This window comes from Candoia aspera, chromosome 13 (assembly GCF_035149785.1).
Source record: "Candoia aspera isolate rCanAsp1 chromosome 13, rCanAsp1.hap2, whole genome shotgun sequence".
NCBI lineage: Eukaryota > Metazoa > Chordata > Lepidosauria > Squamata > Boidae > Candoia > Candoia aspera.
This window is the reverse complement of record NC_086165.1, coordinates 21,633,853-21,651,350: the sequence shown is the minus strand read 5'-3', so window position 1 is coordinate 21,651,350 and position 17,498 is coordinate 21,633,853. Positions and strand designations below refer to the sequence as shown.

The following is a 17,498-nucleotide window of genomic DNA, read 5'->3' as shown; positions in this document are numbered from 1 at the left end:
AAAAGACCCTCCGGATGTCAAGAGAGCTATAGGTGGGATGAGAGAAAAGGAACACTGGAAAGTCATGCTCATATTCTACATACATGTTTGAGACCACACAAAAAAGCATTAAATACTGATTTCTGCTGCAGGGGAACTTATGCAGACATGTTTGCATCTCCCTGCACCATCATTGACTGTCTTCTTGAATTATAACTAATGGTTTGCAACAAAACAATTCATGGCTTAGGATGGAACGGCTTATGCTACAGGACTTGGCCATATCTTTGAACGTGTTTGTTTACTGATCTTGTTTGCCTCAAAGGGCTGATGTGTGAAAACTGCTGGAGCTTTAGAACCAAGCAATGTCATGCAGCATGTGCTGCTTTTGTGGGGGTAAAGGGCCACTATTCTGATCATCAAAGGCATTCAAGTGCTGCTGGCGTTCCACAAATGTGCCATGATGATGTGAAAAAGGGAGCCTAATTGTTTCCTAGCTGATGTGCAGAGACAGGGTCATCCGTGAGAGCAGTCAGAAAAGTCAAGATGATGGCTACAACCGTGCAGTCAAAGCCCTGCCCCCTTTTACATGCTTTGCATGCAATCGTGGCCACCATCTTGACTTTTGACCCCTCTGAGTATGCCCTGCACAGATGTGAACCAAGAACATAGCTTGTCATGGAGTCTCCGAATTGCTGCATTGATCTCACCTCTTCCCATTCAGAAACACCCTTTCTCTTTTCTCCCATATATCTAGTTTTAATAAGTCTTGTTTGTTGTCCCAGGCCATAAAGCTAACCAAGGGCAGAGTCCAAGAAGGGTCTGCTGCAGCAACATATGATTTGAGCCTTTGTGTCACTGGATTTTGCAGATCAGAAGCATGTTGAATAGGGGAGAAATGGGACTTATGACTTACAGGATCCCTCATGTAATTAAATTACTACATAATTTTCTGGGTAGCTTGTTGTGGTTTACTGTGTTGTGTGAAATCATTTGGTTAGCTTTTGTTTAGCAGACTATGCAAATCCAGAAACCAGTAAGTAAGCAAATGAAGGATGTTGTACAAACTCAGACTTGCATGTAAACAGGGCAGCATGGGTAGTCTCACCAGCTTAATTTCAGCCACAAATTATTTTTATGTGGCTGTGAAGGGGGAACCTGGTGAGGGCAGCCTCAAGGTGTATAAAATCTTTGGACTTTGTCACTCATTTCCTCAGCAGGAAGTCAGGACTGCAGGGCCTGGCAGAGGGGGACTGCACTAGGAACTGCAAATAATCTTATGCCAGAAGACTTTTCTGTTGACGGGCAGAGAACATTTCAAATCGGCAGTAACAGCCTAGAAAGAATAAGAAACAATTCAGGACTGGGCAGGATTCCTGGGATTTACAGGGATTTACAGACCCTAGTGGGGCTCTTAGCTGGCAACAGGAAAGGGAGGGAAGCATTTCTCTAAATAATTGCATTCCTAAGGACTTCAGACACAAAAGCCCTGCCCCGCTGCTACTGAGGGCAATGGCAGTTCCTTAACATGACCCACATTGGAACCATCTCCCAGCCCCTGGATCCGCTCAGAGGCTAATGGATGTGGCCCCCAGGCCACAGGATGTTGGTGGTTTCCTATTTAGAGTCTTTCTTCCCTAAGAGTCTCAAACTTACAGAAATAGGTTTCCTGGCCTGATAAAAGGAAGCACAATGTTTGGGGGAGATGTTGAACAGAGGGAGATAGTACAGTTGTGTATATTCCACAAGTTGTTGAAATCACCATTTGTAGCAAAGCTAACAAAAGATCATACTACTTAGAAACTATCCTAAAAAACCATACTGACAAAGTTGCTTTCTTACTGTCTCTTAAGCACCATTCACCATTCACATTAAAATGGAGCTGTCCTTCTTACTTCATTTCTGATAATATACTGTGGGAAGGAGGGACAGTTTGAGAAGTGGGGCAGGAGCCAGGTCACTTTTAAGACTATCTGGGTGTCTGCAAACATGCTTACGCAAGCTTACATTACCTCCCTCCCTAAAAGATGGGTAGGAGAAGGAAAGCAGGGGCTACTGTCAAAGCAGGTTTCATGGGGCAAAGCCATCTGTGTCTACTTTACCAATGCATCTGTGATCAGCTTTGCCACTGACAAAATGCATATACAAGATGACAGCATTTTAAAGCTGGATTTAACTTGACAATTCAGTAACATTTAACACCAAGATACAAATGAAATAAACACAAATCAGTAAGAGAAAAAGAAGGCAGAAATTTACCGTATCGCAGCTTAGATAGAACCATAGAAGTGTAAATGTAGGAAGCCTGTTGAAATACAGAGATCTTTGCAGTCCATTGCAAGAGGACAAGGGCCGCAATGAATCGTAGCAGGAAAACGATTGGTTTATAATGTATTGAGTGTATGTTCATTCTTAGTTTAGAGTTTAATAGTGATTTCTAATCTGTTAAAGCAATATATTTAGTTATTTTTTAGTGTGTTATACTGGAAAATTATAGCCTTGACATTTCTAAACCCTTGTTTTTCATTTGTATTTTATTTTTTATTCCCTCCTTGTCTTCTTCATTGTTTCTTTATATATCTTTAATGTTCAATTGAAAAAGGAGTTTAGAGATTTGAATTGCATTTCAAATAAACGTTATTATTTATGTTGGAGCTCCCTCTTCTGGTTTAAAGGAAAAAAAAGGGCAAGGGAAGGGGGAAAAATAACCAGTTCGAATACCTGTATTCTTTGGTTTAGGTGGGATGGCAGGGGCTTGGTCTGGGGCAGGGAGGGTCAGCTTGGATCTGATGGGATTAGGCAAAGAGATGAACTGGGTTTGACCCTGGTCAGATCCAAAAGACAGGGATGCGGGGGAAGGGTGCAGCATCCATTTTCTTTGTTAGGTTTGTTTTCTCCACTGCAAGAGAAGGCTGCTCCAAATTCTGCATTCAGAAGACCTGCAGAGTTGTGAGCAGGCCTAATCCTGGGCACTCCCTCCGAGCAGGGGCCTGCAGACCTACATATCTGCTAAACACAGCAGCCCCTCTTCCCTCCTTATTCTCTGCTCTGGCTGAAGGCGGTGAAAGAAAGGGTGACTTTCCCTGCCTGTCCTTCCTCTAAGCCCTTAGCCCTTGCAACATCTTTGGGCGCAGGTTGTCTGCTTGAAACTTTGCCAGATTTCCCTGGAAGAAAAGACTTCCTTCAGTTTCCCACCAGTGCATTCTGTTGATGAAGCAACTGCCCTGAGAACAAGGAGAAACCCAGGTATTTTACTGATAACAAAAGTTGGCGGGGGAGAGTGAGAAAGGTCTCCTCTAGCAAGAACTTTTGGCCTGAGAGAAGAGGAATTGGACCTCTCCATGCTTCCCGTGTCTGGGTACCAAACTTGTCTTTAAATAGAAAATCATTCTTCCAACCATACTCTTTTTCTTAATTCCTAAACTGGCCAGACTAAATATAAACTATTCAAGAACTTGTGGAAATGCTGAACTGTATTATTTTTTTTTCCCAGTTGCCTTCAAAAGCTGACACCTAAGTCAGCCAGGCAGACAGACAGATTTTCTTTTCTTTTTTCCTATGCAGGGAAGTGTGTGTGTTTGGAATACCTTTTTCTCTCTCCCTCAAGAAAAGAATCTGCCATTGCTCCGATCCTAAGAATTGACCGAGAGAGCTCAAATTTGGGGGGGCCCTGGACATGCCCCCTGCTTTGTCTTCCACTGGAGGAAGACAAAGACCAAATCTGACCGAACACATGCTAGAGCCGCTATTAAGGCCTACCTTGTGGCGGTAAGAGTGGTGAAACGGCAGTATTTCTCCACTCTTATTGCATCTGCAGATTGCCGTCCAACGGCCCTGTTTAATATCACACTCATCCTTTTGGCTGTGAGAAGAGTTTTCTGAGCATCTGCAGGATAAAATCAGATCCGTTCCAAGTTGGACTCCATGCGTGAAGCAGGGTCTGAGGAGATGCCAAGGGAACGTTTTAGCCTTGTTATCTGGGAGCAGTTTGATCCTGTTGGACCTGAGGAAGTGGACAGGATCCTCAGGATTGTGAATGCCACCACCTGTCATTTAGATCCATGCCCCTCCTGGCTGGTGAAGGCAGCTCGGGAGGTGACGTGTGGTCGGGTCCAAGCGATGGTAAATACATCCTTGAGTGAGGGGGTGTTCCCGGCTGCCTTTAAAGAGGCACTGGTGCAACCCCTCCTCAAGAAGCCATCGCTGGACCCAACTGTGCTGGACAATTTTCATTCAGTCTCCCACCTCCCCTTTTGGGGGAAGGTGGTTGAGAAGGTGGTGGCTTTACAACTCCAGAGGATCCTGGATGAAACGGAGTATCTGGACCCCTTTCAGTCAGGTTTCAGGCCAGGGTATGGGACAGAAACTGCATTAGTCGCACTTATGGATGATCTCTGGCAGGAGCGGGATGGAGGCAGTGCATCCATCCTGGCTCTTCTTGACCTCTCAGTGGCTTTCGATACCATCGACCATGGTATCCTTTTGGGATGAGTTGGGGATGGGCGGCATAGTTCTGCGCTGGTTCACCTCCTTCCTCCAGGGCCGATACCAATCGGTGGTGATAGGAGAGGAGAGATCCAACCCTCGACCCCTCCATTGTGGGGTGCTGCAGGGTTCGGTTCTCTCTCCTCTCATATTCAACATCTACATGAAACTGCTGGGTGAGATCATCTGTCACCGTGGGATGAGGTATCATCAATATGCTGATGGTACCCAATTATACATCTCCATCCTGGGTGAGGCAAGTGATGCAGTGACTGCCCTTTCTCAGTGCCTGGGGGCTGTGGGGGTCTGGATGGGGAACAACAGGCTTCAGCTGAACCCTGGTAAGACAGAGTGGCTGTGAATTGATGGCACCTCGCTTTCCAGGAAATTGTCATCTTTAGTTCTGGATGGGGTTGCACTGCCCCAGACAGACTCAGTGCGTAACCTGGGGGCTCTCCTGGACTCACGACTCCTGCTCAAAGAGCAGGTGGTAGTCGTGGCCAGGAGGGCCTTTGCGCAACTTTAGGTTGTGCACCAGTTACGCCCGTTCCTAGAACGAGAAGCCCTCTGAACTCACATCCTGGTCATCTCCCATATAGACTACTGCAACGCGCTCTACATGGGGCTACCCTTGAAGAGTATCCAGAAGCTTCAGCTGGTCCAGAATGCAGCCATGTGGGCCATTTTTGGTGCCCCTACGTTGGCACATATAACACCGTTGCTGTGCGAGCTGCATCGGGTGCCAGTTTGCTTCCAGGTCCAATTCAAGGTGTTGGTTATCACCTTTAAAGCCCTACATGGCATGGGGCCAGGTTACCTGAGGGACCGTCTCATCCCCATTACATCGGCCTGCCCCACCCGATCATCCAGAGAGGGGATTTTGCGGACCCCGTCCATAAGAGAATTTCATCTGGTGGGGTCCAGGAAACGGGCCTTCTCTGCAGTGGCCCCTGCCCTTTGGAACATCTTGCCCCCAGAGGTGAGGCAGGCCCCTTCACTCCTGACTTTCCGGAAGGCCCTGAAGACTTGGTTCTGCCATCTTGCCTGGGGTGGGAAAGTGAGCAACCATTCTTGGGGGTAGCTCGTACCCTACAGCCCCTCCCACCAGCTTGGATTTTATACCCTCTTGGATTTTATATTTATTTATTGTATTTTGTAATAATTGTAATGTGTCTGGTTTTATGAGATTTTAATGTTTATGATCGGAGTTTGATTTTATTGTAAACTGCCCAGAGTCCCTCTCTTGGGGGAGATGGGCGGTAATTAAATTTGAATAAAAATTTTAAAAAAAATCCCAGGAAGACAGCACCAGAATACTGCAGCAGTGAAGGAGGCTGACTGGGTACAGAGAGAATGGGGCATGGCCATGTCAGCCAGAAATACCCAATAAGCACTTTTCTCTTTACATCCAGGACTGATTACTTGAATTCCCTTCAAGATAATGGGTGATAGATTGGGATGTGCAGTACTTTCGATTTCAACATCTTTCAAGGGGAACAGCCTCAAAGTGCATAAAACTGGGGCTTTGTCACTCTTTTGCTAAAGCAATGTATGTGCCTAGTGGCACTGCTTACAGGTTTTGCACACCTTAAAGCTGCCCTTGGAACAGGGCCGCAACTGGGGGGGGGGCAACCGGGGCATATGCCCCATGCGCTGCGCTGGTGGGGTGCCAAAATGAGCGCTGGGGGGGCGCCAAAATGGACACGGTATCCACGTTTGCCCCGGGTGACACAGACCCTAGTTGTGGCCCTGCCTTGGAAGGTGTTGAAATAAGTGGGGAAACACTAATGCCAGTAGAACTAACAACAACTTAAACCTCCCTCCCTTATGGCCTTGGGATGAGAGGAAAGCAGCATCATGGTGAAGTGAAGGGGAAAAAAAGACTTCCAGGGAGTGTTTGTCTCATGGTTAAGAGCAAGTGAGAAAGAACCTCTGAGAAGATTTTGTGCAGTCTTCATTATTTTGATGCACTGTCAATTGTTGATAATGTTTTAAGTTTACTGTTTTTGTTACTACTATTCTATTTTTATTTTTATATGTGTACTTTAGTTGCTGCCTTGGGTGACATGGTTCACAAGAGGAGGCTTGTATTAAATAAGCAAGCAAGCAAAGAGATTCCTACCAGCTCCATGTAAATCTTGTACATAAAATTTTGTTCCATAAAAATAAGGATAAAGGGACACAAGTGTTTTCTAGGGCTTTTTTAAAGACAACAGAATACTTAAGTTCACTAAAAACAAACCAGTCATGACCATGTTGGTCCAAGAGGGGAAAAAATCTAACACCTTGCAGCTAAAAGTGTTCCTTGAAGAAGGGGAAACTGAACTGTTCACAGTGAGTTTTGACAACTTTGGCAAGGGCTGGAGCACCACAAAAGAAGACCTGGACTTTTCCTTTGTCTTCTTTATCAATTTTCTGGAAGAGCTGGGAAAGAGAAAAATCCATCAGTAGCTGAAATGCATTGTGTCTTTTTGCCTTCTTTTTGATAGCAATTGTCACATTGTTCTATAGCGTTCTAATTGACCTTTAAGCCTATCTACCTACCTACCTATCTATGAGAGAAGCTGGGGATGTACCAGGGCCTGAAGGAGGAACTAGAGAGAATGTGGAATGTGAAGGCCAAAGTGATCCCAGGAGTGGTGGGAGCACTCGGGGCTGTGACTCCCAAGCTGGGAAAGTGGCTTCAACAGGTCCCAGGAACAACATCAGAGCTCTCTGGCCAGAAGACTGCAGCTAAGATCCTGCACAGAACTCTCAAACTCCCAGGCCTCTGGTAGAGGACCTAAGGTTGGGGAAGACACATACCACCCATAGGGGTGAGAAGGGAATTTTTTAATATATATCTCTTCTCTTTCTCTGTAAGAGTTCAGAATGGCTCTACAAAGTCCTCCACCCATTTGTTTTAATTCTCAGATTCCTGGTGCTTGGGACTGGAATTTTCATCTTTAATGTCTATCCCATGTAAATATATAGTGTATTAATCTGATCTGGAATTGGTATGCATGTTCTGGCTGGTGAAAGGTATCCATCAAAATGTCTTGGGAAAGCAACTCCATTTGAACATGTAAAACTCCACTTTTCTGACTAAAGCTTCTACCAGCCTTTGTTCTACCTGGTCAGGACAGCCTTTGTTCTACCTGTGTGTGAGGGAGAAAAAAATCCAGTTAGCCTGAACTAGAATTGATGTGCCAGATGTGTTGGACTCACTATCTTGCTGATTGTTCTATTACTTCTTCTTACTGCTTGCTCAAGGATATAACAGATGGTTGCTGTTGCTATATTGGTTGGGAAGATTTTGCATTTGTCTTGCCCCAGTGCTGCTCTGGATGTTCAAACATTCAGAGAGTGGTCTCTCTCCATAAACCAACTGCAGGAAATAATTTCTCTAACATATGAGATACTAACTTAGAATCTGGACTGAGCTAGGAAATGACTACCCTCACCATGGCCACACTATAACCAAACACATGTTGAAAATACATGTTTTCAGGTATGGTTTAGAGGAAAAACCTACCTGTTTCCAGTCTGGTCTCCCAGGCTTTGTTCTTGTCCTGAGGCCTGTGATTGAGTCTTTCTTCTCCTTTTTTGCAAGCAGATCTAAGGCCATCTGCAGGCCAACAGCCTTAATGTCACTCTTGTTAAGTGCTGAGGTCATGTACAAATGCATCTCCAGGAAACAGGCTAGGAATTGGAGAACCCAGGTGGATTTAGTGGACCATATCATGCCCCCCCTTTTAGTACCTCTGTCTTCAGCATTCATGAAAACACATATCAATAAGACTGCATATAGAACTTATTTGTCTAATGGGCAGACCTGGTTGGGGCAAGATCTCCATTCATTTGGAAAAGCTGCGGGGGGAGGTGATGCAAAAAGCACTTTTTCATCTGTGCTGAAATCAAGGATGATAAGAATGACTACATGAAGAGGAGGGGTGTCTACCTAGGTTGGTCATCAGTCTTCATCCCCCTTGTTTGATATTCCTGGTAAAGTTCAAAAAGGGAAGGCTTGGCTAAAGGAGACGGGAGGGCATTCCACCCAATGATCCTGCTGAGAATTCATCAAGCTACACTGACAAGAGAAAACAGGATGAAACTGTTTCTGGGTGGATTTTGTCAAAACTTCTAGTGAATATCACAACCCCAATTTTATCCAGTCTGAAAGCTGAGGAAGCCATTCTGTTTTAGGAATACAAACTGCTCAGTTTGGGAGAGGGTTGAACAAAGATCAGGAGGAACAAAGCACCTACCCTTTGGTTCTTCACTGGCTTGCATGACTTCCAGTTGGGTAAGCAGGCTGACAAACCACTCAAAAGATTTTTGGTCTCGATTGATCCAAACAAAGTCTACCTGGAAAAAACAAAGTACAGGTAGTCCTCATTTAGCAACTGTCTTATTTAGTGACTGTTCACAGTTACAACAGTGATGGAAAAGTAACTTTACAACCAATCCTTGCATTTACAACTTTCACAGGTCTATAAGCTTTGCTTAATGACCGAGTTGCCAGTCCCAATTGTGGTCATTATAAATATTTTATATGTTACAATTTATTTATTTATTTATTAAATTTAGCCACCGCCCATCTCCCCCCAAAGTGGGGACTCTGGGTGGTTTACAACAATGTGGTTGTTATAAATACAGGTAAATACATTACCTGTATTTATTTATTTACAAATGTATATTTACCTGAGGGACCGCCTCTTCCCCGTTACATCTACCCACCCCACCCAATCTTGCAGAGAGGACATGCTGAGGACCCTGTCGGTAACAGAATTTCATCTGGCGGGGTCCAGGAGGCAGGCCTTCTCTGCAGTAGCACCCGCCCTCTGGAACATCTTGCCCCCAGAGGTGAGGCTACCCCCATCGCTCCTGGCCTTTCAGAGAAATTTGAAGACCTGGCTCTGCCAGCTGGCCTGGGGCAGGGAGGAGAGGGGTCATGCCTGGGGTTGGCTAGTGCGTTGAAGTACCCCTTCCACGTGAAGACTGAATGAGATACAGCCACCTGGACTTTATTTTTATTTATATTATTAATAATATGTAATTTTATAATGTATTTTATATATTTATTGTTTTACTTGTATTTTGTTGTAAACCGCCCAGAGTCCCTCCAGTGGGAGGAGATGGGCAGTGACAAATTTGACAAATAAATAAATAAATATGCTACCTTTCAAAACATGTTTTCCTAGGCCAGCTTTCAAACCATATTTTAAAAAATGAAATAGTGGTTACAATCAATTAAAACTATTAGAGCAGCCACTAGATAGTAGAGATTAAGTTTTTAAAAAATCACTGCACTGTAGCTAAAAACTGTGGTGGATTTCTACAGTGCTGCTGGTTCTCAGCAAGGAGGGAGCACATTCCAAGGAGGTGGAGGAGATAAGCGGAGGCCCAGTCTGGGAGGCAATGGTGAGAAAACGAAGAGGTTCAGGATATCCCTGCCCCAGAGTCTCCCAGGTTATTTCCCCTGAGGTTGGGTAGAGTAGCTTTAGTCTGGCAAGATTCTGTCTGTACGGTGTGAGCAAATAAAGAACTGGAGTCTGAATGGACCGACTCTTCGTTGTTCTTGGGCTCAGCCTGACAAAAACCCTACAAGTCTGGGAAGAGTAGAAAGATCTTCAACGAGCACCAAAAAGTCCGCAAAGTAGAAGCCAGGCAGGGGAGGATTTTCTAGATCTAGGAGCTAGTCCTGAAAAGCGCATTCTCCCTTACTGGGAAAAGATCAGGGCCTCCAACAGTGGTTTTAGGGTTCTGATAAGGATATTCTGGAAGAAGCATTCCTTCAGGCACAGTGGCTTCAAGGTTTTAGAAATAAAAATATTATTTTGGGGGAATTTCAGGCTACAGCTGGGTATCTCACCTTCTGAAGTTTCATATTCTCACCCAAAGAATAACTGTGGCTGCAGGAGGCTTGTTTTCGCATATGATGCCTGGGAAGAGAAATGAGCAGTCAATAAATGCTTTCAACATGTTTTTGTTCAGTTGCCATTAAATGCCTGTTTACTTATTAGTCTGAGAGTTTCATCACAATCTTTTAAAAGTGCCTCTATTTTATTAAGGAAGTTTGGAAAAGCAGCATGCAAGCTTTCAATTAGAACTAAAAAAAAGTCAATCAAAATAAAGACCTCATGTGAATACTATGGAAAGAACATCTTGGTACAGCATTTTATTTATTTATTTTTATCCTTTCCTCTATTATTATTATTTTTTATAAATAACTCAAGGTGGCAAGCATAGCTAATACTCCTTCCTCCTCCTACTTTCCCCCCAACAACAACCTTGTGAGGTGAGTTGGGCTGAGAAAGAGTGACTGGCCCAAGGTTACCCAGCTGGCTTTCATGCCTAAGGTGGGACTAGAACTCTGTCTCCTGGTTTCTAGCCCGTTGTCTTAACCCTGATTTCTTGCAGACCAACCTGAACATGATGCTTTGTAAAATGGAGGCAAAGGGGGTGATACCAATTCCTGCCGCAATCAGCACTGCATGCTCTGAAGTGAAGATCCTTCGTGTGGAAGTGCCGTAGGGACCATCGATGAAACACTGAGGAGAGGGGAAAAGGGTGCTGTTGTGCTTGACCCTGCTTCTGGCAAAGGTGGGTTGTTTCCTTGCAGCCAGAGTCTTCTGAATGTAGGCCAGACTTTTATAGGGTTATACTCATTACCAGGCTTTTTAAGGCTTATCAGGAGACACAGATTCCCCCCTGCTGTTTGTTTGTGTCGTAAGTTCTTCAGTTCATGATACCAGTCAAGCAGGTATGACAAAATTACAGGACTATCTGCATCCAACTGATTTGGCAAGGATGATATCACTGAAAAGATGGTTTCCACTGGTCTCACTCCAAATAGAGGGGGAAACTAATTCCCATTGTTCAGCCAAAGCAGCCTGTGACCTTTCATTGGCCAGACAACTGTTTTCATTGCAGTCTGGCTTTTTACTATGAAATGTTCTTATATAGATTATCCTGGTAGCAGGATAGAAATGAACTGATGAAATACCATGGAAATAATGTACTCAGCACACTGCAGTTGCTGTGGTGATCACCTGTCTTCAGTAGATCTCTTCCATGGGATTTCAACCGTTGTTTAAAACAGCCACACCTTGTTCCACTGAGTCACAGAATATGTCTAGAATATCATGCTGTTTGATTCATGAAAAGGGACTTGTTTCCTAGTCCTCAGCATTACATCTCTTGCAAAGAGTTTGCAGCCTTTTGCAAAGGAGCTTGAATGTTTACAAAAAGTGTGCATGGTGGTAACTTTTTAATGGGACAAATACTGCAGGCAAATACAGTCTTCTACCAGTTCTGTTTTTTTTTCCCAAGCACTGAAGGGGCTGGGCTGCCTCTTCCCATTTCAAATCCCACCTCTCTCACCCACAAATGCCTACAGGTCTTCTCCCCTAACCTTGCTCCTTTTGAATTCTGCACGCTGCCAAGCAACCCAAATGCCCTGAACCTCCTCCTGGTACATAATTGCCCTTCGTTCCCCACCAAGCCATCAAACTGAGAATGCAAATTCTCTGGGACAGATAGAATTCCACTTGTACTAGTGCTTAATGAGTGAAAGAATATCAGTGAGCAGCAGTACAGCTTACCTTGATGTTACAGAATCTATGATTCTTGGTAGACCTGCCAGAAATCTGATAAAAAGATTGTTATGTTAGTAAAAGATCTTATATATATATTGGGTAGAAGGCAAATTGATGCCCTTTAAATGTTTGGGGTTTCAGCTTCTACTTTGAGCATACTGTAGATACTCTGTGTGCACATGTGTATATATAGTCAAAACCCCAGTAATCTAAGTTTTACAAGAAACAATGAGAACAAGTGCAGAAACACAAAGATTTCTGGGTTCATCAAGTTCTAACCCACAGGTATTGAGGAGCAGAGCAATAGGTCATTCTGTTTTTTTAGATACAGAGTCAGTCGGAGTTGGTCAGTGTCTAAATCAAATAAATACAATTAAATATTATTACGATGGCTACTAGCAAGTCAGATCAAACTGACTGAGTATTTGACACAAAGGTACATCTATTTATGCACTAACCCCAGTTACTTACTTACTTACTCACAGGTTCTTGTACCCAACTTCATAAGATAGACATTTCTGCTTGGCCCACTAGATCTAGCAGAAAGGGCATGTTCCAGGTCCCTTCCATCAAACAGTGCCATCTTGTTGGACCCAGGAGTTGTGCCTTCTTTGTGGCAGTACTTTCCCTGTGGAAGAGTATCCCTCTGGAAACCTGGATGGCCCTGATCCTGTTAGCCTTTCCTAAGGCTCTGAAGACTTGGCTGGAGGTTTGGCAAGCTCTGCTGCTGATGTAGTTTTTGTGAGTTGGAGTTTATTGTTTTAACTTTGGGCATCATGGATTTTATGCTATAGTTGTTGTTTTAAACCTCATACACTGCCCAGAATCACTGTTGTGCGATGGGTGGCCATGTAAATTGTATTTATATAAATAAATAAATATTAATGTTTAGGTTTCAGATCATTCTGCAGCTAAAATGCTTTGAACTGTTTCTTCAGGTAGAAGTTTCCTAATCCTCCAGATGCATTGAGCTAATTCTCAGCCATCGGGGATGGTTTTAGAGATGGAAGATCAACACACCTGCAGAGCTCAGGATGGGAAGGATTATAAAACAGGATTGTGGAAAAGAAAGTATCGATTTATAGATAATGAATTGCATGAAATCCTGTTCCAGCAATGGAAGCAGAGAAATTCTTTGTGATCTGGGCCTTGATATCTAAAAATGCAAAGCAAAAACAACTTTAGGAGGCAAAATTAATTAGAAGTCCGAGAGCACCTTTTCAGACTAACAGTTTGATTAAAAGGATTAGGACTTTCATGAACAACAGCTCACTTATTTAGAGGCATGAAGTAGCTAAACTGATGTAGGATTTAAATTAAGATGAGAGGATAGAGAGACCGAGTGTTTATGCAGATGCAGGTTACATGTGAGACAGATTGTAATCTTACACCAGTTTAGCCACTCCATGCATCTAATGAAGTGAGCTGTAGCTCACAAAAACTTATGCCTATTAATTGTTAATCTGAAAAGGTGCTACCAGAATCCTTCTGAGTTTTGGCTACCATAGACTAACATGGATTCCTATAAATTTATTAGAATAGGTGCCAATCAAGCTTGAATTATTAACTCTCTTAACTGTGACAAAATCAGTGTCCTAGAACCTTTCTCCTCTCAGACTTTTATCAGATTCCTTAATATGGCCTTCAGTCTTGTACTACTCTAATTTATACCCAATTCATATGCTGGGCTTTTTTTGTTTTGTTTTGGTGCCAGGAGTCAACACTGACTCAAAGGCAAAAAAAAAAAAAGTACAATCACACACCATACTAATGAGGAAAAAAAAAAGCTTAGGAAGTTGTTGTGGATATATAAGGAGTTTCAATGGAGCTAAGAGTTACTGGCAAAGAATATTGGAAGTGAAGCCATTAGTGGACAGCTAGGACCACTGAAGTGAGCAGAGCTTAACACAGCGAAAGATGCGCACAGAAAAAGAATATTATCTTAAATAACAATAATGAGCACGTTAGAGAAATATAGGTTATTGATCTTACACACTTAGCCCACCCAAGCATAAAGAATTACACACTTAGACAAAGTAGGTTCAAAAGTAAGTAAAAAGAGTCTTACTGATTTATTTGATCCAGTTACATCCATCTCAGAAGAAAAGTTGGTTATTCTGGTTCTTCTTTCTGTTCCCTAAACTAAATTTACCCTCAGCCCTCATTGCTGCTGAAGGCTGCGTGGAGAAAGGGGGAACCTCCTGAATTCTAGGCCCACCACATGGCCCAAGATGGAAGGGAGCAGCAAAGCATGCTGCTTGTTCCCTTCCCAGATGAAAAAGAAGGAGGAAGAGGAAGACTAAGGAATGTGGGAGGGACAACAAACAGCTTCCTCTGGAAGCACTTGGAGAATTTGCATCCTAGAGCGAACTCATCCATGATAGAAGATTTTACATATATGGAACTTAAATACAAATATATTTCATTTTCTATATTTTATATGTAGTATTCATATGTTAGGAACACTTGTACTTGTATTATGGCCCTGAAACCAAGCTGTATTTCCTAGTACTGTTTACTTTCTTCCTGTTCCTTTCTCTCAGGCCTACAGGCCTTGATAGATAGCTATGTGCATAGAACAAGATAAGGTGTACTGTAAGGATGGAGAACCCAGGGGCAATGGTTAATTGCCCCTGGGTGCTCTGACCTTACACATCAAAGGGAAGGAAGGATAGAGGAGAGACTACAAGCAATGGAGGGGCAAGGGATAAGAAGAGAGCAGATGGCAGCAACCCCGTTCACAACTGAGAGACTGAGAGGCCACCATCACGCAAGCTGTCAATGCAGAGGAAGGGGCGGGACAAAGAAAAGGCGGGAAGACAAAGGAGGGAGGCGGGAGGGAGTGGAGCCAGTTGTGGCTTTGACAGTCTGAGGGAAGGACCTAATAAAGAACTTCGCATGTCCATTGTGGCTTGTGCTGTGAGTTTCTGAGATTAGGCCTTAAAATAAAAACCTCACAGAAAGCCAGAACTGACAGCATGGAGACCTTACCGGAGGGAACGGAATGCCCCAACGCTGACCCACATGAGGCAATGACATGGGGAGACACCGCGGAAGGCCGATCACCTCAAACGTGGGGAGAACAGGGGAGGCCAAACTACAGAACTGCAGAGGCCTACCCAGAGCAAATTCCGAGACGATTAGAAGCTCCACGCACCCCGCCGAGTGAAACGTGGTTCCCGAGCAACCTGCCTACCCCAGAAACTCCATCGTGGGTGAGCATAGAGGGAGAAAGAGCAGAAAACCCTGGCCCCAAAACAAGAGGCTTACCAGCGGGATCGGAGAGCAGAGTGACAAGGCTGGATCAAGATATGGCGGCCCTATGAGGGGCAGTAGAATGCCTGCTCCAGAAGTTTGAGGCCAGAACGTGAAATCCAGTAGCAATGGGAGAGGGAGGGGCATGAGGAGCGATTGCAGGGAAGATGGGCGGGGCCGTGGCTGGAGAGAGGGTGGCAATGAACCCCTGGGGCCCACGGACCTCGAGCCCTGGATGGCAGAGTACACAAGAGTTGAGGGCCATAAGCCTTGGGCGAGGGAATGTGCGAGCGAAGGAAATGCAGGAGAGGGCAGAGCTAACCGAAGGTGGGAGATTTGAATTAAGGAATACAGCTGAAGCGAACAGCGTGGCAGCAATAGGGAGAGGGGTGCAACCCAGCCAGACATCTAGGGTAGAGATGCTTAGAAAAGGAGGATTACCCACCTAGGGGGAGATGGCACGAGGCCCTGAAGTGGCAGTGAACCCCACTCTAAGGGAGGCACGTGGAGCATGTGAAGAGAGAGGGCCGGCTGCAGTCAGAACACCAGACATTCAAAATGTCAGGAACAGCAACAGCCATCCCTCAGCTACAAGGGAGATGGGTGCCCTCTACAGGAGAAAATGGAATAAGCCCAGACACAGCAAGGAGGCCCACAAACTGGGGAGGTGTCACCCCAGGCACTTGGCAATTAGAACCACCAATCACAGGGGGGCTGAGCAGCCCAAAAATGTGGGAGGAGTTTTTTGGGGACAGAGGCCTCAATATCAAATTCGCTGGAGACCCCAAGCAACTTGCATGTTTTCTAACACATGTCAGAGGGTTTATGAGTGAATTTGAAGGAACATTTCGCTCAGAGGATGCCAAAGTGTGCTATGTATCAGGGTGCCTCAGGGCAGAGGCAGCTGAATGGCTGGAGGGACTACATGAGGCAGCAGCCCCTGAACTCCAAAAGCTTCAGAATTTCATGAAGGCACTAAAAGAACTCTTCGAGGACCCACTGGCTACAATGAGAGCCAGAGCCAGCATGCAAACCATAAGAGAAGGGAACAAATTGGTTTCTGACTATGCTATAGGGTTTAAAACTCTAGCAGGAAGGCTGACTGACTGGCCAGAGTCCCTAAAGATTGAGTATTTCAAGGGAGGCTTATGCCCCGAGATCCTAGAGTGGTCCCTAGCGTGAGGAAACCCCAAATTGCTGAGAGACTGGAGCAGGAGAGGTAGAGGAAGTACAAGCCCAAGTGTGATGCCAACAACGATCATATGTCACGGGACAGCACTACAACACTACAAAAGACCCCAGTGGATGGTGGTGGACTGGCCATGGGGTGAAGAAAAAGAACGAAGAGCACATAGAGGCTTGTGCTTTCAATGTGGGAAGGAGGGACACCGAGCAGCCAACCGCCCGGGCCCCATGAAGCAGGGGCAGCCCAAGACCAATGCAAGCAACCCGAAGGCCCCAGCTAAGAAACTCAAGACATTGGCAGCGGCAACCTCTGAGAAGGGACGGCATGGGTCATATGAGGACTCTGAAGCCTCTACCAAAGACAAACTCCCCATCAAGAAATGACGTGAGCCTGCTCTAAACAGCGTTGAAGGGCAGGCATGGAAAGATGGGTGCAAGGACCCCATGGTAAGTGGGAAGTACCCAGTAGTGCTGGTATGTGCACGATTGAAAACACTAAGAGGTGGGGACCCCATCCCAATAGCTGGACTACTAGACTTGGGGTGCATGCGCAACTTACTACACCCTACAATGGTGGCCAGACTAAAGCTATGGGTGGATAAATTAGACAACCCTGTCATCTTCACCCAGCTTGATGGGGGGGGGGGGATATGAAAGGAGGCCCTGTCAAATACTGTACCGAGCCAATACTCATGCAGGTGGGGAAGCATAAAGAAGTCCTGAGATTCCTCATAACCCCAATTGCTCACCACCCCATGATCCTAGAGCTCGCCTGGCTCCGAGAATGCAATCCAAGAATAGATTGGAGGTCAGGACAAATCTATTTCTCCGATGGGGGCCACAACCAATTATATGTAGGGCCACTGAACACACAATCTGAGCTCACAGGAGCACTTGGGGAATCAGCTAAGAAGGAAACTGCAAATGAGGACTCCGCATTCCCAGACAATACAGACACCTGAAGGATGTCTTTGGTGAAACTGAGTCAGACCAGCTACCACCCCACCGAAAATC

General features: G+C 44.9%; 1 protein-coding gene across 1 annotated transcript in view; it reads right to left on the bottom strand.

Annotated features, from left to right (window-relative positions):
- Positions 1-6,650: 6,650 nt before the first annotated feature.
- Positions 6,651-17,498, bottom strand: part of NOX5 (NADPH oxidase 5) — a 68,875-nt gene continuing 58,027 nt past the window's right edge. Inside the window, exons 12-17 of the mRNA XM_063313997.1 lie at positions 12,051-12,095; positions 10,873-10,997; positions 10,319-10,388; positions 8,712-8,811; positions 7,979-8,145; positions 6,651-6,888 (exon numbers count right to left, since the gene is read on the bottom strand). Of these exons, the coding sequence (XP_063170067.1) occupies positions 6,757-6,888; positions 7,979-8,145; positions 8,712-8,811; positions 10,319-10,388; positions 10,873-10,997; positions 12,051-12,095 (639 nt within the window). The 3' untranslated portion in view covers positions 6,651-6,756. The remainder of the gene's footprint in view (positions 6,889-7,978; positions 8,146-8,711; positions 8,812-10,318; positions 10,389-10,872; positions 10,998-12,050; positions 12,096-17,498) is intronic.